Source organism: Malaya genurostris, chromosome 1 (genome assembly GCF_030247185.1).
Source record: "Malaya genurostris strain Urasoe2022 chromosome 1, Malgen_1.1, whole genome shotgun sequence".
NCBI lineage: Eukaryota > Metazoa > Arthropoda > Insecta > Diptera > Culicidae > Malaya > Malaya genurostris.
In genome coordinates this window covers 7,472,444-7,495,090 of record NC_080570.1, presented here as the reverse complement: position 1 = coordinate 7,495,090, position 22,647 = coordinate 7,472,444, and the positions used below count along the sequence as shown (strand labels likewise).

The following is a 22,647-nucleotide window of genomic DNA, read 5'->3' as shown; positions in this document are numbered from 1 at the left end:
TGACCCAGATGCGTAGCATATAAATTAGTTATTGAATTTTTGTTTAGCTAGTTAATTTTACAAAATGGCTTTTAGCGAAACGGTTTTCGATTGCAAACCAGCTTTCAATGGAAAAACACTTTCGATGAAATAACTTTTTTTTTTGCGTAACGACTTTCGACGAAATTGCTTTCGGTTAAACGATTTTTGATTGAAATGGCGATATGGCATTCGGCGCACTGATTTTGTCTCACACAAATTAGACCAAGATAATTCTACCAAAAGCAGTTTCGATAAATGCCATTTCGCCGAATTAGTAGTATTTACGTATTCAACGAGTTGACTCATTCGATCAAATGTCTATCGATGAAATAGGTTTCCGACGAAAATACTCGCCATGTTTTTTGGCCGACTACTCAAATTTCAATCAACGAATTGTGATAAAAATCGGATACAATATCTCTGCTTCGGCTCGAAATATTGAGGAAAAAAACTAGGAGTAGGTAATGTCAGAGACATGGCCGCTAGATTGACGAAGAACTGCATTCGAGATATGTATAGATGTTAACTGATTTGATACCGTTTGACCGTTTAAGATTTTCTAGCCCTAAAAAGGACCACTCGGTTTGCGTTTGTATTCTAGGAATTAGGGCGACAGATTAAGACAATTTTTAAGTAAGTTCTTTACGTTACTTTTGGAGTCCAGAACACATGTCGTACAATCGCTCAACTATTTTCAATATTTCAGCAGCCAAATGCTAGCTTAATTTGCGCCCGTTTGGTGCAAATTTCGCACTGCGAAAATAGCTCATAACTAATCAAAATATTCTAGATTTGCACCAAACTGATGATTTTTATCTCCGATTTGCAAAGAAGTAGTCTACATAGTTCTTTAGATAACATTTAGAGCCGTTAGAACGACTGATATTGTATAATGTTCTCCATCGTTGTCCACTTTTCCTTTTTTTCTCCAATGCAAACGCCCAGCAGCTGGATGACGCAATTGATTTTGTTTGAAGCGAAACTCAAACTGCGGAAGTCCAACACCATGAACATGGCTTTCGGCAGAATGACTCTGTTTCATGCAAAGAAGTTCACCGAAAGTCGCTCCAATTGAAGTCATTTCTTCAAACGAAATGACTGCAACAACCATCAACAAAATTACTTTCGCTAAAACGACTCGCGGCGAAATGGTTTTCCATCGAAGTTAATTTTAATAGAACGACTTGCGGCGAAATAACTCTTTTTTCATACAAATTGGACATTTCACCGGAAACCGTTACGATAAAAATCATTTCATGGATTTTCATCGAAATAATTACACAAAATTACTCATTCAAGCGACGAACCAACCTTTCAGTTAAACGGCTTTTCATCGCAACTGCTTTTGGCGAAATCGCTTTCGGTGAAATAACCATTTTTTCATACAAATTAGACAAGACAATTTCACCGAGAACCGTTAAAGGGCAATTTACAATCTTAGGAAACCAGCCATTGTTGTAAAACGCAAAAGTGGTTTTCTTTACTGTCATTGAGCGGAAGTTAAAAAGAGAAATATCAGTTTGTTTGGTACATTTTCCTTGATAAACTGATGTTTTCTTTTTGAAGACACAAAACCCAATAGCGAAGAAAACTGCTTTTGTGTTTGCTCAACAATGTTTGTTTTCCATAAGATAACCATTTCGTCGAAACCCGTTTCGCAGAACTGGTCTTCAACGTCTTCAACGAAATATTTACACAAAATTGCTCATTCAGGCAAGTAGTTTTCTCCGAAAACACCTTCACCAAAATCACATTGGGGAAAGTGATTTCCAGTTGAAGGGTTTTCCATCGAAATTACTTTCGGCGAAAAGATTTTTAGCGAAATGACTCTGTACTATACAAAATATGTCATGATAATTGCACGACGGTATGATTTTCATCATGATAAAAACCCATTCGAGTGAAAGGCTTTTGGCAAGAAGGCTTTCGGCGAAACAGCCTTCAAATCGGCGAAAATTATTCTGTTTTTTTTTGCGAAATTACTTCCGGTTCAAGAATATTTCTTTGAAATGACTAGGCGAAATGGTTTTCGACAAATTATCCTGGCCAATACAAACTCAAGATCAAGACAATGCCACTGAAAGCTGCGAAAAGTAAGTGCTCTTTTCGGCAAAAGTAGTTTCAACAAAAGACATTTCACCGAATTAGTGATTACGATTTCAACGATTAAATTTCTTGGCTTGGCGAGTAGTCAACGAAATTTAACGGAACGGCTGTTTTCTCTAAAACCGGGTTTGAATAAAAGCCAGTCGGCGACTTAATGATTAGGCCTTCAACAAAATTATTTAGCTTTTTCGGTGAAAAAGCTTTCAATGAAATGGCTTGACGAAAATAATCTGTTCCACTCTGAATAGATCAAAATCATTTAACTTCGATGGAAGACATAGAGTTATAATTGTTTGACTCGATTTATTTTTCCTATAACTATTAGCAGCAGGTATACTGAGAATACCGGTAATCAAGAAACTAGAATTTCAATTCTAGTTTCTTGATTACCTTGCAAAGTCCTTCATTTGTTATCCTGACTCAAGGCAGTCTGTATGCTTTTGGTAACGTACGAAGGTCAACTGAATACAAGCCAAGCTACTCGTAATGGCAAATCTATTACGAAAGTTTCCCGAAAATCTGTTACGTCGACATCAAGCAATCGTACGCTCGAAGAAAAACCCTATTCTTAATCCACCTAGTGGTGTGATAATGTCTTTCTATTTCATCGACACAGTCTCATAGAAAATTTTTTGCCCTTTCATTAATATGGTTTCTGACACAAATTTTGGCTCATTCTAACCCCAATTTATTCAGGTTTATTGAGGTATATCGCAAAAGGTAATGCTTCAGCGTTTACGTCACATATTCGGCAACATTTCTCAGTCATAATCTGCCAAATATCTCCGAAATTTGAAGTATCAGCCAAACGATCTTCAAAATCGACCCATAGCCCAATTTTAGACTCGAACGAGTCGGAAATTATTTTGACATCGGTTAATCTATATCCAAGAATGTGGAGTGGTAATGAGTTTCAACTCGTACGTCGCTTATGCCATTGTACTATCACCGGAACCGTGACAGCCATGTGAACTTCAAACCTGTTTAATAATATACCAATAGTAGTTTCCAAACGAGCCTCGTTTCGTTAAAATCGGTTCAGCCATCTACGAAAATATTGAGCGGAGAGAAAAGGCGCGTTTTGTTGGTTACGACACTTATACCAGTATATCTCCGGAACCGAAAGTGATAACTATGTGATTTTCGAACTCCATCCATCTTTCAAACGAGCCTAAGCTGGTTGAAATCGGTTCAGTCATCTCCGGGAAAATTAAGCGGTGAAAAATCTTTGAAAAAACAAACATTTTCCGATCTCGTCGAGCTGAGTCGAATGGTATACAACACTATGGATCTCAGGAGCTCCGTTCAAAAGTCGTTTTTTTCAGCAATTCTACGACCTTTCTATAGACAAAGGGGGAAAATATTAATTTAACTTTAAAAATGTCGGTTTCAGAAGATGTAAATTTGAACGATTTTTTTTACTGTGTAGTACTCATAGGACAACGATCGACAGTATCTACGTAGAAAACTACTTCTTTACTACAACTACCATAGTTCGAGCATTCTCCTGCTTTTGTCAATAGTGCTGACAAAAGAATGTACACATATGCGATGTCGTGAACCAAATGAACCCCAACCAGCGTCTGCTGGGTAGTAGTGAAATATCATCTGAATTGTTTTTATGATTTTAGATTGATTTTTCCGAACTTAAGTTCTATCAAGCTTTGAATAATTAACAGAAGAAAAAGTAAAAGGTGCCGGAATGTTCTCATTGCTGCCGTGCCACCGACAAAAAATTAATTAAATCTTCATTAGGTTCAAAACTTTTACTAAAAAGCAAGCAGCACTGTGATTTGAATTAGGTGCTAAGGTTATTCAAACTAAATTAAACTCGTCTCGTGTCTCGTTATTCAACGCAAGGAAAGTTTCCCGCTAGCGGAAATGTATTCTAAAATATGCGAGTACACCAGAGTTGAGTTCCGTCGGGATAAAACGAAAGCACAAAGCGAAAAACTATTTCAAGAAAATCTTCCTGATGCGGTAGACGACCCCCTTCCCCACCTTCTCCATTGTATTTATCAAACCTTCAGACACTGACCCATTCCGAAATGGGGGTGGAAAAACGACAGAAACACCCTCAATTTTCCAACCTTTTTACTGCACTCGCACTCACACACACACACCCATACAAATACGTCAGTGTGGAGAATGTTTCACTCTCACGAACACATGGGGCTCCGTTCAATAGCAAATGTAGTCGTGTATGTGTGTGTGAGTCGAATCGGGAAACTCCAGTCGTCGTACCGCGGATCCCGAAAAACGGTCCCCACCTCCACATTCAACCGGCTGCCAATTTCCCATTCCGTGAGTACCGACTGTCTAGACATAGTAAGCCGCGCTGCAAAAAGGGTTCCCATGGAAAACCGCTCGAACACAGGAACCAGCAAAAAAAAACCAGCACAGACAAAATCGATATTGTTAGCTGGTGCCACTGCCATCGCCTCCTCCACGAACATCAACTCAGCCTCAGCGAACAGCTGAACGCAATTGTGGCCAACCGATTTTTGGTAAGGTTTGTTTTTGAACGAACTATCCGGTAGTCGTCGGATTTTACCGAACTGTTTCCGGAATGGGGGTTTTCATAGAACCGTCCTCCCGCATTAGGTCGCAACAGGAGTGAGGTTCGCATCAATGCTGTCAGCTTAGGGGTAGGTTAGGGGCTGACGTCGAACGTGTCTGAGCAGACATGCTCACAACAACGACGTCGTCGTCGTCGTCGTCGTCGTTGTCGTCGTCATCGGGATCGGCTAGACACACGAAGTACGGGGGCATTGTTGCAAGGTGCCACCGGGTTTGAGTGTGAATGTGAAACAGTAGGAAAATTCGACTTTAGAGTTTACTGCACCCCGGAAAATGTGCGATGTGATTTTCCGTCTACTTCTTTTTTATGCTACTGTTTGCAAGGGTGCCCAAAAAAAAGTGAGGGAACGGGTGATCCGCTATCAGACTGCGACATACACAATTGGCTCAATTTTGCGATGATAATTAATTGGATTCCGTGGGCGAGTCGGTAGGGATGGCAATCAGGAAAGTATTGAAATGAAACGATAATGGGGACTTTTCATGTACATAAATCAAATTAAAATCCATGTTTTTTTTCCGAAATAGACTTTCACATTCATTACGTTAGCTTCGTAGGATCCAATTTTGGTGGACGAAAAAAAAAAATCCGCTGCGCCGAATCATGAAAAATGTTCCGATGGTAAAATTTATGACGGTTTTCGTGAAACCCGAGCAAAGAAAAACTTGGTTTACGGCCAAGTTTTTTTTTCCGGATGAATCGATCAATTCTTACGGTAAACCATTTGTATCCTAGCCAAATAGAAACAACTGGCAGTCTTCCAGTCTGTCCCGTGCCCCGCAAACCACCAACCCTTGGAAAACCGGAAGAGCTTTCGTGTCCTGACCGCGTTTCGCGGGATGACAATTCGAAACGAGAACCGGTTTGGTTTTCTCTCTGCTCTGACGACGAATGAAGCTGCGCCCATTTTTTTTGGCATCGAGTCGTAGTACACCATGAGATTGCCACTGGCAGTAGTCGGGTGCAGTTTTCAGTTTTCTTTGCTTTCGATCGGAGCTGTCAAACACGGTTGGGCACACGAGGTCGCAGGACTAATTGGTCGGTTTGAAAAAAAAAGAAAAGTAGAAAAAAAGGACTTTCGAGAGTGAAAAAATCCTAAATCGAGCGGACGCGAACAGGCAAAACTTCCAGCCGTTTGTTGAGCCGTGATTTGGTTTATTGATTTGACGAATCGCCGAAATTATTAACCGATAGAGTGAGCTGTTTGTTGGAGTGAAGCACATTTTTCCGGCCACTTCCCGGTTTGATTCGGTATGGAAACGGTGGCTCCGGCCAGGGGAAGAAAGCCGTGCAAAGGTACGTGTCCCGCCCACTATTATTGCCATACTTACAGAAGGTATAATTTCTTTTTATTTTAATTTAAATGAGAAAGAAGGACAACGGTTAAGTATTTCCGTATTCAAAATCAATACTTTGAGCTCCACCCAATTAAATTTGGCAATGGAACATTCATACAGTTGAATCAAATTCAGTTACTAATGACTAATCAGTTCTAGAACCAGTTAACTATAAAACATACATACTTTTTACGAACTCCATCGCTTCTGTCTGGTATAAATTTGAACGATAATCGAAATGTGTAAATGTGATAAGATTTTCGTGAATTTAAATATGCCTTTTTCTTGATTTATCGTTCTATGAAATTTCCAGTTTGCCTTGTTAGTCAAAGTTCCTAAGGAAACTCAAAGGTCATAAAGCCATAATCATTTGACCGAGTTTTATGCTTCAGAATAGTGACACTTTTGGAGAAACTGCCAAACCTGCCAAAATTACCCTGACAGGTTTAAAAAACCAAAAAAAAATTTAGGATTTTGGTCAGGCGGGTACCCAGTAGTTTTTTTTTTCGGAGGAGGTTTCTGAACATTTTCCATACGTAATTTTTGATTATAAAGTCGTTTTATAATTGATTTCAATATTTAAAGAGAAGAATTTTCCTAAAATAATTATTTTTCTTTGATGATAATGGAAATTGGTGAATAATTTGTTGCTTATTAGTTACGGTAATTTTGAATTAGTTGTTCAATTTTTTTTTAAATATTTTGAGTACTTCGCTAAGTTCATATGAAGTTAATGAAGCTTGAAAACAAAATTGAGCAACAAATTCAAAATCACCGTTACTAATTAGCAACAAATTACCCTCTAGTTTTCTGTTTGTTTTCAAGCTTATTTAGGTGGGGTGCTTCGTTAACTTCATATGAACTTTAGCGAAGTGCTCAAAATATAGAAAAAAATCGAGTAGCGCATTAAAAACTACCGTAACTAATTAGCAAGTTATTAGCGACAAATTATTCACCCGTTTGCGTTATCATCGGCGCGAGGTGCTTCGCTAAGTTGATGTTCATTTATTTTTTGAGTTTCGGGATGGCGGCCCCTTGTATACGCACCTGGTTTTGGTACCTCAAGCGTGCCGGTTTGTGCTAAGCTCTCATGAATATTTTCATTTGTTTCTGGCTTCGCCTTCAGCTCATAATATTGAATGGCGAGGTGGCATTAGTAGTTTCAACATAAACTGCTAATGCACAGATGAGTCGAAAACGAACCGAAAAACAAAATGACACGAAGTTCTTGTCCCTCGTCTAGGTGTCCATCTGACGGGGTCGTAAGCTAATCAATGCACAGAAAAAATAATGAAATTACTACATGTCATTCAATTCACTGAAGTCTTTTTTTACATGGAGGATACATACCGCACAAAAAACCGCTTAAATACGTGTATGCTTCGGAAAACCGCATAAAAAAACCGCGTAACTTCGATAACCCACGTAAAAAACGCGACCATTTATTTGTATCTAAGTTTGTTAAAATCGGTCACTCTGAGAAAAATGAGTAATTTTAAATTGGAATTTTTACACCAATCACACTGTTATTCCGGAACAGGAAGTCGGAGCTGGATGTAATCCAGGAATTTACTATAAGACTACGAGGTCTGTTCAAAAAGTACCCGGAATTCTCATTTTTCTAAAAAAATATTTATTTATTCGTCTACATCTATATGGTCCCCTTCAAAGTAATCCCCCCTAGATATAATACACTTATGCCAGCGTTTTTTCCAGTCTTCGAAACACCCCTGATAGTCACTTTTTGTAATGCTCTGTAGCACTCTCAGCGATTCTGCCTTTATCTCTTCAATCGATGAAAAACGCTGTCCTTTCATGGGTCTCTTCAACTTTGGGAACAGGAAAAAATCACACGGAGCGATATCTGGTGAATAAGGAGGTTGGGGCATGATTAAAGTCTTGTTTTTAGCCAAAAAATTTTATCAAAATTCAGCAGTTTTAGAACGAATTTTGCTGCCACTCGTTTCATGCCCAAAACATTTGAAAAAATATGATGGCATGAGCCAACTGATATGCCAACTTCATCAGCAACTTCTCTAATAGTGATTCGGCGATCATCCATAATCATTTTTTCCACTTTTCCCACATTTTCATCGATTATTGACGTGCTGGGTCGACCGGAGCGTTCGTCGTCTAAAAACGTCTTTGCGGCCATCTTGGAAACGCTTATACCACTCGTAAACACTTGTTTTTTTTTCATAGCAGACTCACCGTAGGCTCTCTGTAACATTTCGCACACTTGGTTACACTTTATTTCATTTTTCACGCAAAATTTAGTACAAATTCTTTGACTCTTCAATTCTTCCATTGTTTAAACTAACAAAAATCGCCGAGCTCAAAAAAACACGTCTACACCAGCCGCTACAAGACAGAATGTAAACAATGAATACAGCTGAAAATTTCACCATACATTAGGGACATATGTACCAACACAATAAAAAAAATTTTGACCACCGGACTCTCCAGACGCGCGCAATTAAAAAATTCCGGGAACTTTTTGAACAGACCTCGTATAAACCTATAAAGCATTTGAATCTGATTTTGATCTCCGAGAAAAGCTAGTACACATATTTTTATTATGTTGCACATTTTACCCCATAATTCCGGAACTGGAAGTCGGATCCAAATAATATTCAGGAATTTTGTAGGGAACTACAAGACCTTTCATTTGAATCTGATTATGATATATAGTGAATTTGTAAAAATCGGTTCAGCCTGTTGGTGCTTGAATTTGTAGTAGTTTCGTCTTGTCATAGAGGAAAGAGTGACGTTGGCAATTATTCTCTCTTATTTTTTCAATGAGAAACGAATATGCTTCGTCTCTCTTCGTTTATTCTGGTGTCGGTTATTTACGAATGAGACAGTAAAATATTGAAAATGAGGCTGTTGGATTGGATTCTTTCATTGAGAATGCGCACTCGACATTTTACCCCATAACTCCGGAGCCGGAAGTCGGATCTAAATAATGTTTAGGAATTTTGTATGGGACCGCAAGACCTTTCATTTGAATCTAAGTTTGTGAAAATCAGTTAAGCCATCTCCGAGAAAAGTTAGTGCAAAAAAACGTTACATACACACATACGCACATACACACATACACATACAGACATTTTGCGCACTCGACGAACTGAGTCGAATGGTATATGACATTCGGCCCTCAGGGCCTCGGTTCAAAAGTCGATTTTTACAGTGATTGCATAACCTTTCTATATGAGAAAGGCAAAAAGAAAAGAGCGAAAAACCGTAAAAAGTTTTCTAAATCGACCTCAAATCTTTTCCAATTGATAGTTTTTATCAGTAGACGGTCAAACAAACCGATTTCGGTCATTCTTTTAAGAATCGAAGGAAATTATTCTGGGAAATACCACAGTATTATATATAATAGTATGATTGATATGAGAAAGGCATCATTACATCACTAGGTGGATTAAAACAGGTTTTTTATTTATGTTTCGCTTATTTTATCCTGCAACGTTGAAACCGGGAATCGTATCCGGATAAAATTCAATAGCAGGTTATGAGACCAAGAGACCTTTCATTTGAATTGAATTCCTGCCATCTCCGAGACAATCGAGTGTACATTTTTGTTACATACACTCAGATATTTTGCGATCTCAACGAACTGAGTCGAATGGTATACGGGCTGGAATTAAAAGTCGGTTTTCCCAGTGATTGTATATCTATTCTATATGAGAAAGGTCAAAAATAAACATATTGAAAACCACAGATAGCAACTAATTTGCAACAAATTATTCATTAGGTTTCGATTTGGTAATTTTATGTGAACTTAGCGAAGCACTCGTAAAAATAACAAACATTTGAGCAACAAATTTAAATCCACCGTTACTTATTCGTAACTAATTTGCAATAAATTATTCACATGGTTTCAATAAATTTTCCAACTTATTCAGAAAGAGTGATGCGTTAACTCCGTATGAGCTTTGCGAATAAACAAAAGTTTAAGCAACAAATTCCGAACCACCGTAGCTTATTCGCAACTAATTAGTAACAAATTGTTCACTGGGTTTCGATTTGTTTTCAAGCTTACTCAAGACAAGGATTCTTCGTTAACTTCAATAACATTAAACTTAGTGAACCACTCGAAAAAATAAAAAATAAATTGAGCAACTAATTCAAAACCACCTTAACTAATAAGCAACTGATTAGCAACAAATTAGTCATCTATTTGTGCTCTCATCGGAGATAGTTCTTTGCTAAGTTCATGTTTGTGATTTAGAATCGAATGGCGAATCGATTATATAATATTAAATACTATGAAAACAAAAGATTAAAATGAAGCTACCAATTATTGTATCCACAATGTTTATCTTTTACTTGAATTGCAAATTTTGTTATGCAGAAAACGTCTTCTTTCGTAGTGATAGTAGAACATGAAGCGCAGCTCCGTTATTTCGTTCTAATTGCCATTAAAGTGCATCTTTAGAAAATTTGTCATTCGGAACTTATCGTTCACATCACTCGTCTGAATTATGAAAATAAGGAAAATAATGATTGCTATCGAATTCTTAAACAAAATTCTAAAAATTGTTCTGTGCTCTTTGTGATCGACAGTCGTGCTTTCGCGGCACCGACAGAAGACCTAACCTCAAAGCAAGCAACTGAGCCAACCACCTTGCGAAAATCAATCTGTCAGAATTGTTTCGCAATTTCGTTCAACCGCAGCAGCCACAATCACCGGGTCAATATTTGTAAACAAATGAACAATTGAATCGTTTGCAACCTTGCACTGATTAGCCCACTTTCCCGGACACGGCCGCGATAGCAACTGCCGCCTCTAGAATTCGGTGCGCTAAATGGGAGAAGAAGAAAGTCGACAACACATACCTGTGCCGTAATTATCGCGCGGTGTAGGCCATAATCGCATCCAGCCAAAGTTCAAGGGTCTCCTTCATTATCCTTCGCTGCAATCCTCGAAAGAAGCAGCAACAACAAAAAATCGGCAGTCGAAACAAAGGAACCTAGCGAAGAAGAATGGTTGAAGCATAATTAATTTCGCGACTCGCAGATCCCCCATTGCTACACTCACTTATCTTCCTTTCATCCTCCCCCTCCCCTTTCCTCATTCACCACAGGTAGGTGGCATGTGGTGTGTTGTGTCTTGTTGTAAGCGTTGTATTCGACCACCCACCACCCGCCACCCCACGGGTTTCCTTGCCTCACATCTAGTTGCCCTCTACCTCAGCATGCCTGCCTGCCGGTGCCTGGGTAGTGAGTGGCGTTCATCATCACCGCAGCTCCAACACCGCCGCCGCCACCACCGTCGCCTCCTTCTCCTTTTGCTGCTCCACCATCGTCGTCGCAGCACTCGTCGTCATCGCCTTGATCATCAATAGGCAGCAGTGGCAAAGGCAGAGGTAGTTTTCACACTCTAACTAGACTAGAGCACGGCAGGATGGAGTTCACCAGTTGCTAGTAGCATAGTTTTCAGTAGATACGCAGTAGATTTAGAACGTTTTTATTATTTTCCGGGATCTGGATCCCTTTTCCGGGCGAAGCCAGTTTTGATGCGGTGATCGAAGTTTGGTGTGTGGTGTGCAGACTTCGGGAATTCACACGAAAAGAGCGGTTGGATTGCGGCGAAAACGAAAAATTTCGGTTCGGCGGCTGTTGCTTCGGTAAGTGGCGAACCTTTGGACAAGCTCCGGAGGCCGCGGTTCTACGGAAAAAAAAGATTGGCACAGATGATTTTAGAATAGTCGTAATTTCGGATACTAAAAACGCGTGTATGAAGGTCATTATACCCGGGGTCGTTGACCTGGCCGAACGTTTTCTGTGGGCTACATCATCTGTATTGAGAGTCGGAGTCGGCTGAGCGTGCAAGTGTTCGTGTGAATTTCGGTGTAGCAGCACAGCGTTCCAAACAGGAACCCGAAATCAAACGGTACCCCAGCAGCGGAATGAGCACATTTCGACAGGCCTCCTCCTCCGCCCCCCCCCCCCCCCCCCCACAAAGCCAAAGCCCATATTTCCCCCGGCAGTTTGCGAACTGAGGTCTGTCCTCCTCGGGGTTTGATGGTTTGAGTGTGCGATGCAAGGTGCAAAGCATAATGAAATTTGACGGAAATTCGCAAAAGTTGCGAATTTGGTGAACCAGTCAGTGCCAAAAGTTGGCTTTGCTTGCTGGTTGGCAGTATGGGTCTTTTAGAGTGTGTGTGTGTGTGTGAGTTTGTGAATGATACTTTTCACATACGTTGTACCAACACAATTTTGGGATGGGAGGAGATCCACTTTTTTTCGTTCGTTCGTTCGTTCGGGTGTTTCTCCCCAACCACCCTGCAGAACGCCTTCCCCCTCATCCCTTCGTTTGATGGGGCGAAAATCACCGCACGGACACAGCGACACGCACTCACACGCACACACTGACACGCCTTCCCACGACTCTATCCTGTCACCGCCGAGCAATGGATGCGATTTTAATTCCTCCGCGAATTCGATACGTCAGAAGCGATATTCACGTAGTTACAATTCAGCGTCTTGTCTTCTCTGCAATTTGCAGAATTTTTTCACGCAAAACGGCACTTCTTCCTTTATTATAGGCCAAGTTCAACTTTTCTTGTGTGTTGTGATGGTAGTTGCGGTAGCGATTTGAGATTTTTTAAGTAGCTCACACATTTTCTTATGTAGTGTTGGTGCACAATCGTGACGTCACTGGTGCTACGATTGCAGGAAAATCACTGCGTTTCGGTCGGAAAATCACTTCAATCTTAGCTCGCGAAAGCCTTGAATAGTTAAGCCTAAACCGAGCGATCCTCAACGAGACCCGGAACGATGTCAAAGTGTTGAATTGTGCCGCGAAAAGGGTCCAGTGCGAAAATGGCGTCCATTGAGAAGAACTCACCATCGAACAGAGCCGCACTAAGGTTTCACAGTACCGAGAAACTTGTTGCTTTTTCGTGAGATCGGCTCTAAATCGAAGCAACCCGTTGCAGTAGTTTCCACACGCACCACGTTTCGCTCTTAGATAAAAACAACATCAAAGTAGGTCACCACATTTTTGTCACAAAACCAAATCAATTAAGTAGTTTCAAGCACGCAGGAGGATCCTGTGAATCTTGATTCACAGCCGGAAGAAGCCAAAACGTGACACTCTCGCACTAAAAAAAAATATGCCATCTTCACCCGACTTTGCACCGTTTATCTTGCCGAGATCCACTCGCATCGCTGAGACTTCTACAACTGCAGCCCGCGGTTTCAGTTTCGGCGGGTCGTGCCTCGCACTTTTAGCGGTGCGAAAATTGAATTGCAAAAAAAAACAAGACACAACAGCAGCACACACATTGCCAATCCTTCCCCAACTGATGGATTGAACGAATAAAGAAACCTCCAAAAAAATAAAACTCACGCACTCAACCTAAAATCCTACAAAACATCCCGTCCCCACGTTCCGTTCCCATAGACTCAAATTCGCATTTCACATTGGCCGTTCGCGAAACGCACATTTTGCCAACTCTCTTTCTCTCTCTCTCTCTCTCTCTCTCTCTCTGCTGCCTTTTGTCTACGCGCTTCATCCATTCGCCTGAACGCTAAATATTTCAACAACGACGACGACCAACACACGCAGCATTGACCTACTTTTCTTGCAAATCGTTGGTCCCCCCGCGGCCGGGCAACAGCGAGGGGGGTGGGTGGGGACGATGCGAAATTCGAGGTCAGCCCGCGCGCTTGCTACGGCTCTCGAAAACCGAACGAACAACGCACGCCGGTCGCAGCAACACAATTCGCAGTGCGCTGATTGCGAATAACCAGCCATCTACGATCGTGAGGGGTTGGCGGGGTAGACCCGAAGGAGAAGGAGGAAGCAAAAAGTGCGTCACGCAGCTTTTCGCGGATACGTTTTGCGAGCGACACCGGTGCGAGAGTGCGAAATCAACGCACCGCTGTGAGATCATCTAAAAAAAAATGAGAACGCGAAGCGAGAGGAAAAGACAGAGAGAAAGAGGCCGACCGACAATGCGTGTTTCTGCGTTTCTGCCTACTGTGATAGTGGTGACTAGGCAGATAGACAGACAGCCACACACACAGTAGGCTAGAAGTAGGTCAGGCCTGCTTTGTTGACCGGTACGAATGTGATCCTTTCCGAATACCATCGGTTCATCCTAACGCAATCCGCTCTCCCGATTTACCCTCACATCATTCGCTCTCACGCCGGTTCTCTGGTTCTTCCACCAAGGTCTCATCTCACGCGCGCATGTTGTTGGTGCTTATCGAACCCCCTTCCTCGCAGTGGGCAGGCAGTGCATCATTTACGGTTCATATTAATTTATTCTGCTGGATGGACAAAACGCGGATGGATGTACCCGGTGCCGATTCTGGCCGTCCTTTAAATATTTGCGCGAATGTTGCAATTAAGAAGAGACGTGATAGAAAGAAAAAAATGTAGCCCGTCGTCTCTATTCTATTCCCTCTATCTCACACTTTACCCGTTCGTAGCCAAATTTTTGCCAATATGCGTGTGGTGGGCTATGGTGCATTTGTGTGGTGCGTAAATTTCGCGACCCTGGTAGATGTGCGGATTTGTTATTATTAGTTTTTTTTTTAATTTTTGCGGCGCGTCTAGTTGGCTGTGCGTAGACCCTCACTCGCTCTCTCTTTTTATTGCTGATTGATGCGTAGTGTGCGTTGACGCGGGTGTGGCCTTGAACTAAATTCGCTAGCCAGTTTTGCAACTTTTTTTTTCTTCTATTTCACGATCGAAAGGGGAGGAAAGAGATCGGGTTTTGTTACCAATTTAACATGCCGGGAGATAACGCGAGAGTTTTGCATTGTTCCGATGATGCGACTGCCCCGTGATTACGCGGCCACATGCTGTTGGGCATGCGCCGAGAGAGTGTGACTCGACGGCGCGGCGCTCTTTGTTTGTTCTTTCACCCGGTTAACATCGGTCTGTTCTGTTCCGCCGATGCGTACACGGGATATCGTAAGGGGTTTGCGTCGCGCGATGCGTCGAAGCGAGTAGGTGGAAAAACTGACCTCGCACAAAGCGGGCGAGGTCGTGACGCATTACCATGCGTACGTGCTTTCACCCGGCATCCTTCGCTCTCTCTCTTTTTGTCGAACCAGAATGAACTTTTCTCTCTAGTGTCAATTTAATCGAATTGTAATTAACCTTCAAATTTTATTTCGTTTATTTTCAGACATGGCCGAAGGTAATGGTGAACTGGTGGACGAAATGGCAAACCAGAAAATGGGCGAAGGCGCTGGCGATGGCGAACGGACAGAAGACTACACCAAACTGCTGGAGTATGGTCTGGACAAAAAGGTTAGTTTCATGCTCTTTTAAATTATCAGAAGACCTAAATAATCTAATAACCAGATAAACGTGTCACTTGAACCAATTTGTTTTGATTCCTGGTGCAGTGGGGGATGGAAGAAGTTTAAAAAAGTCAAAGTCTAGCCTAGTCTACGATGCGTGAGGGAAACACTGCATTGAATACATAGTGTCCCAAAAGGATTTACAAAATGTTCAAATGAAATCCCATCAAACTAGCTGACAGAATATATTAGAATTTGATTGTTATGATGATCGGTCATCATCAACTTAGTTAAACTTAATCTTTGATAAATCCATCAACAGGGTTGGAAAAATCAAAATCAAAATATCGTCAAATCGAGATCACTACCCAAGAAAATCGCTTGTGATCGTTCCCGATAAATCTGATCTTTTTAAAATCAGTAGATGAGTTTTCTATAAATCGGTACTGATTCGGTCAGCTTTTATCATTGTGGGCAGTGTTGGTGATTGCCGAAAATTGGACAGAAGCTGCTGGATATTTATCAATATTGTATACAACATTTTCAATCCGGTTGAAGATGCTACAAGAACTCATGAACCGCGAGAGAATTTTTCTACATTTCTTCGCTCCACTTCATACTCTGAGTTATTTCACGGCCCTTAAAAAAAATTACAGTCTAATAATGATTGTTGCTGTGTAGAATTTACCGAGAGAAAATCGCAAAGTGACAGTTATCGCCGAAAATCGATTCGATGATTCGACTTGATGATTGTCATACTAGGTTGCAATGTTTCAAAATCCTTGTGTGAAGCATTCACAGATATTTTCATAGACACAACATATACAAAGGTTATATGCACATAGTTAGAATAGGTGGCAATAGTAAAATGATTCTATCGCAATTATCAACTGCCTGTATAGAATCGGATCGCGAAACGAAAATAAGCGACCGTTTGTTGCTTCAGAGAGAATCCCCACAGCAGCGAGCTAACCTTTGATTCTCAGACAGGTCATCGAGAGAAATTCGCTCTCGCACTGGTGTCCGTTCTATGTTAAGCGAACCATATCGGAGAAATCAATGGAAGACACACAGCATGCGCAGCGTTTGAATTAGCGTTGCGATATCATGCGCTCCTGTTACTACTGCGTCTACTATTTAAGCTAAATATGGTAAATTAATTACTGCATTAACTGCATAACATGCTTTGTGATTTAACATGTTTTTCTTATCATTTCAATTATTATTAATCCCAGCACATATGATAATATTATTTACTGTTGTTATTGATGATATAACTCCGCCAACACGATGTGTGATTGCGATGTGACCGATAAAATGAATTCATTGAAATTCTTTCATTCTTTATGTCACACTTCTAGAAAAGTGGTTATAATTTTTCTTAATCGCTGTACCGTGTACAATCAAAACCAAACATTGGTAACAAAGCTAGAAAGTTGATAATTCCTTGAGATTGGTGCACCCAAGCTCATTCAAATTAACTAAAATTATAAATGCATAACTTTAGTCTATCCGTTTGAAAGACATCATCTTTCAATGCTCATATAATGCAAAATTTATTAATTTAGCTAATTTACTCACCCCACTGTACAATTTTGCTGATCACATTAGACACGATTTTCGACATCAATCATTTCCGATCGAATCAGTAGTGATTGTTTTAGAATTTAGATCTTTTCTGGTTTTGACATGCAGTGATCTTAGATCAACAAAGATTTTTGATTTTCCCAGCTCTGCTCAATGACAGAGGGATTGGGAAAAAAAACCCTACCCCTCTGACCCTACCCTAAAGACAGGACTCTGGACCTGAAAACCATTTTCGCCCCCATTAAAACTGTTTTCATTCAATTGAGCTGCGCTTAGAATGTGACGGAACACTTCTCATAAGTAGTTGAATAAGTATTCTGCATGACCAAAAATGACAATTTGCATAATCAGTTTCAAACCATTTTAAACCTAGCGAAGGGCTTTTGAGAAGGGCCTAAATAGAAACTCCGTGAAAATTTGAAAAAAAGAGGTATGCCTCATAAACGGATTGTTGAGGTGATTTGGTGTTTTCGACAATTTTGTAGGTAACTTTTGGGACGATGGGGAGAAATTGTACATTGTGAAAACAAAATTTATTTTTATTTTGTTCTGAATATTATTTCTCTAAGAAAATGTGGTTTTGCGCTTCTTATAAACAATTACTGTGAAAACCGACTTATCAACCGAGACAGAAAGGTCGAATGTCATATACATATATATTTTTCACAAACTTAGATTCAAATGATAGGTCTTATAGTTCCATACAAAATTCTTGAATTTCATACGAATTCGACTTTCGGTTGCGAAGTGACAGGGTGAAGTGCACCAAAAAGTGAAAATAATGTCACTCAATTTTCTCGTAGATGGCCGATTTTCACAATCTTAGATTCAAACGAAAGGTCTTGTGGTCCCATATACAGTTCCTGAATTTCATTTGGATCCGACTTCCGGTACCGGAATTAGAGGGTGATATGCACCAAAAAAGTGAAAGTTAGGGTAGTAATTTTTTTCGAAGATGGTTGAATCGAATTTTACCATCGTAGATTCAACTGAGAGGTCTACAGATACCGTTAAACTATCCCGATTTTTATTCAGATCCAACTTTCGATTTCGGGGATAGGGTTTTTAGAGTAAAAAGTATTAGTATTAGAGTATATTAAAAAGAATATGTATATTTTTTTAAATTGTTTTAATTAATGTAGTAAATATTTTGTCTTAATTATGCCGATTTTCTTATGTAAGTTTCCAAACCAGCGCAACTATAATACGGACTTCCAGAGCTGTGAATTTTTTATGAATTCCTGAAATTATGCTATTTTTTTATGCTAATTTTGGTATTTTTCCGATTTTCGCACATCGTTTCGCTCGTTTGAAAGCTACTCTTGGGTTGTGAATCAAATTTGAACATCATCTAAAGTCATTACCGTTTCCGGATATAATAGTATTAATGACGTAAGCGACAATACGCATTTTTTTTTCTTTCCACTCTATTTTCTCAGAGATGACTGAACCGATTTTAACAAGGTTTAATTCGTTGGGAGCTACTTTTGGGTTGTGAACCATGTTTGAAGATCCTGTCAACTGTCTTTGCTGATTCCTTGAATATAATGTTATAAGTGACGCAAACGACAAAATTCAGGTTTATTACCCAGGGACTTCAGCAGATTGAAATATGCGGTTAATTTCGATCCAAATCTTCTTAAGGTGTGGGTTTTGCGTGGGAAATACGCATTGTTTGAACTGTGCGTGATGATCGAAGAGACCGTTCCGAAACAGGATGTATTATCTGTTGAAATAACAGGCGGATTCCTTTTTTGAACGGTAGCTGGAATTCATCAGATATTCCTTGTTTTGGAAAGTTTATTTTATATGACTTTCTGTACATTTAGTAAATATTCCCAAAAGTTTTCTAATATCGTCTTCCCTCGAAACCAAAATTGAGTCAGAAAGCGGTTGGTTGGACTAAGCTGCACGCTTCACTAATTATGTGAAGATTTCAACCTGTCAAGCTATACCTTGCCACTTTATAATAATATAGAAATAATCTGTCATTTAAAATTTAAACAGGATATTAATTATTCTTTCTGTTTTTCACCATCCTCCCCAGGTTGCCGGCAAACTGGACGACATCTACAAAACCGGCAAGCTCGCTCACTCCGAACTGGACGAACGAGCCCTGGACGCACTGAAAGAGTTCCCCGTCGACGGTGCCTTGAACGTCCTGAGCCAGTTCCTAGAGTCCAACCTGGAGCATGTGTCGAACAAATCGGCCTACCTGTGCGGGGTTATGAAAACCTACCGGTAAGGCGGCCATGGAATGTGCGGGGCGCAATAATGCAACTAACCCTAACCCTGTGTTTAATCCGATTGCAGACAGAAAAGCAGAGCCACCCAACAAGGACTTCCCACACCTGCAATAACAGTACAAGCGAAAGGTCCCGACGAGGACAAAATCAAAGCGATTCTGGAACGCACAGGATACACACTCGATGTGACCACAGGTATCGTATGCGGTGTCGAATCGTGACTCACGACCCGAGACTAATCCGGCGCGATTTGCCTTTTTCGCTTTTACAGGACAACGAAAGTACGGTGGGCCCCCTCCAAACTGGGAAGGCGGCACTCCGGGTAACGGTTGTGAGGTGTTCTGCGGTAAAATACCAAAGGATATGTACGAGGACGAGCTGATACCGCTGTTTGAAAAGTGTGGCAAAATCTGGGATCTCCGCCTGATGATGGACCCGATGACGGGTACGAATCGGGGCTACGCGTTCGTCACCTTCACCTCACGAGACGCCGCCTGCAATGCAGTGAGGGAGGTAAGTCCGTTCGTTTTCTAGTCCCCCACACCTGTCACGTGTTCTGTTTCGTCCTCTGCTTGATACCCAGTTCCAATTTTTATTTTTCGTTCCGTTATTGTTTTTCGTCAAACCTCCTCCCCGGAATAACCCCAGATTCCTATCGATGCCCAACTACCCAAATAAATTTCTGTCCAAGCAGAAATACTTTCACCTATCTGTTTCAGGTTTCAAAAGCTCCCGTAGTTTCTAGTTCTAGTGTTTAGAGGACCGTCTATTTTCCCCACTACCCGTTCTTCATCTGTACTTCCTTTTTCGAACTACCCCCCTCCCACAAAAAACTACTTGTGTAAAATGCATTGCAGCAACATTCATCAACAAAATTTCAATCAAATCAAAAACAGCTAATGAGGAACAGTTTCTCTATCACTTTGGAGGGATCGTGAACCTAAATGTAGTAGTAAAACATCAATCTAGCTTTCCGTAGGCATGGCACAGGTGGAACCCCCCCTCTCTACCAGTCGGAACTAGTTGCGAAATAAAACCGAAAATGAAAAATGAATAGTCGGGGAGTTTCGCCTGTTCCGTTTTCTAAAACCACCCTATTATGAGATGATAAAGGTTTCCCTAAATATACTATAGCTATCTGTATTCGTTTCATTCAACTCAACTGAGTAGAGGTGATTGGTGTTTCGTGGCTTAAATGGTTTAAAAATCTATTGTTACTAACGGATTCCACAGTAGTTGTATTTATTAACAACAACAACAACAACAACAACAACAGAAATAACAAGCCAGTGTCTCTGGCAGTACTGAATTCGATTTCGAAATCTGGTTTGGTCTAAAAATAATTATCAGTATTTTGTTATTCTTCATTGAGTTAGTTTTTAGTCTAGTTTTCTATTGTTTTTTCTTTCGTTTTTGTTAGATTTAGTTTTGATTTTGTACTTTTGTTCCAGCCGTAACCGTTGGAACGGTAGTTTCCGATACTGATTAAATCTGATTGATACTTTGTTCTCAAAGAATAATCTCGTATGCATTCAAATAGAGTTAGTTTCCGAAAATTTGGTTCTAATTGTTATTAAATATTTAATTGCAGTTGTAAATTTTGGACGGGCATCCTACCAAAGTACGATTGCTCTCCTGGATCAATAATAATACTCGCACAAATAGACTGTTGACAAGTGACCATGCATGAAGCATTTCACGTGAGAATCATACCAGTCTGATTAGAATCAACAGAAAAGTAGTCTAATGAAGAAGTTTCTTCCTATCGAAATTCTTCATAATGGTACAGATTATTGTGATTAGTACCAAACATTGTTTAAAACTAGTGATTAGTTGAAATGTCAAATCACGAATCGCTTATTGTTTAATGTTGGATTTATTTCAACCGAATTTCCTTTCTGCCGTTTTTATTTTGGAGTGTTGTGTAGTAAAGATGACCAATGTACCGTTACTAATTACTGTGATCAGAAAATTACTCTTAGAAAATTACTTAAACATTGTTAGTATCTCATTTTTTTGTATTGATTTTATCTTATTTATAGTCAGTTTATTTAAAAATGATTCATGTGGTCAAATAAGTATAAAAAGATCAAGAGGAATAGTTTAATGCTTGATGATAATCGATATTTAGAAAGAATTTCTCATAAGCATGCACGTAGCATTTCACGTGAAGTAATCAAACCAGGCAGGTTGGCTTGATTTTTCATTTAATATTTTTCTAACGAAAAAAAAATCTTCACGATTCGAAATTCCTTCCATTTCGAACCCTTATATCGAAATGAATGAATTCGATCAATACAAAAAGTTAATGCATAATCAACATATTCGTTGTGTTGACTGTTTTGGTACGATTCCCCATTACCGAAGTTTTAAGTTCAGAAGGCACACCGAAAAGTTTATCAAAAAATAATCACATGTTACCAAATGCTAGTGTCCTCGGAATTTCACAAATCAACGTGCTAGAATACACAATGACGATTTATTTACTTGTATTTGTACATGCCCGAAGCATTTCACGGGGAGTAATAAGATTGTTCAGGTCTTAAAGTAGCTAAGATGTGGTTGAATATTATCCTGTTGAAGAAGTTTAATTTGTTGTTCATTCGAGTGAAGACTATTTTGAGTTACACTATAAATTGTTATAGATTTGTTGATTATTTCAACTGAACTGAGATAGTCACGCAAATCACTCCTAGCAGCTTAAATTTTGGTTATGTTTTGGATTTTACCAGTCTTTTTACCAACTTAGCATACTTTAGAACTTGGAAACATGAGTGAGGTTTCGGTACTACCTTCAATCAGGCTTCCAAAAAACCGACTTTAAAACCTGTTTCATGTTACCAAATTTGAACTGCGCAATCGAATTTTCATTCGATGGTTAGAAAAGTGAAATTGCGATGGAATTCTTTAGAACTACAAGGATCCGTCCTTCAAAAAAACGTACTCTATTTTTAATGTCATCGAAATTTCGACAGAATCCAAATTTGATTCGATAAGCAATTTTTCAAAGTAATGTGAATCGCATCATCGCAGATTTGAGTTATTTTTCTAATTGCGGTGCAAAATATGTGTAGCGACATTGAAACCTTTGTTTGCAAGTTGGCATGCACCTAGCATTCCACGTGGGACGGCTCAGGTCAGTCTGATTGAAAGGAGCAAAAAGTGAACAGAAATTTTCAGTGAAATAAGTTTCGTCATTCCAGCCAAATAGTGTGACACACTATGAATAGTTGAATATTTGTTAAATATTTAATTATCAAATGATTTGACATCGCAACTAAAATTGTTCCCAGTTGATAGTTGCATGTTTGATAATTTTTCGAAGTTTCGATAATATTTCTTTCAAGTAACGTGCAATATTCGTCAACGTGTGCAATTATACATTAAGAGATGCATTAAAATAATCTTTTCTAATATGTGTGCACGAATCATTTCACGTGGGGTGATCAGATCCGTCTGGTTGAAAATAGTAAAGAAGTGATTCTGACAAAGTTTC

General features: G+C 39.9%; 1 protein-coding gene across 12 annotated transcripts in view; it reads left to right on the top strand.

The window, feature by feature from the left end:
• LOC131431139 (heterogeneous nuclear ribonucleoprotein R) overlaps positions 1-22,647 on the top strand; it is a 104,736-nt gene that overhangs the window by 28,683 nt on the left and 53,406 nt on the right. For 3 of the 12 annotated variants that reach the window (XM_058596681.1, XM_058596699.1, XM_058596689.1), the window contains 4 exons: positions 15,201-15,325; positions 18,953-19,146; positions 19,219-19,346; positions 19,423-19,664. In XM_058596681.1, coding sequence (XP_058452664.1) covers positions 15,203-15,325; positions 18,953-19,146; positions 19,219-19,346; positions 19,423-19,664 — 687 coding nt within the window. In that variant the 5' untranslated portion in view covers positions 15,201-15,202. Of the gene's footprint in view, positions 1-5,714; positions 6,005-11,532; positions 11,682-15,200; positions 15,326-18,952; positions 19,147-19,218; positions 19,347-19,422; positions 19,665-22,647 lie in introns of those variants that run through there. The other 9 variants (XM_058596725.1, XM_058596733.1, XM_058596672.1 and 6 more) reach the window with 8 other exon arrangements.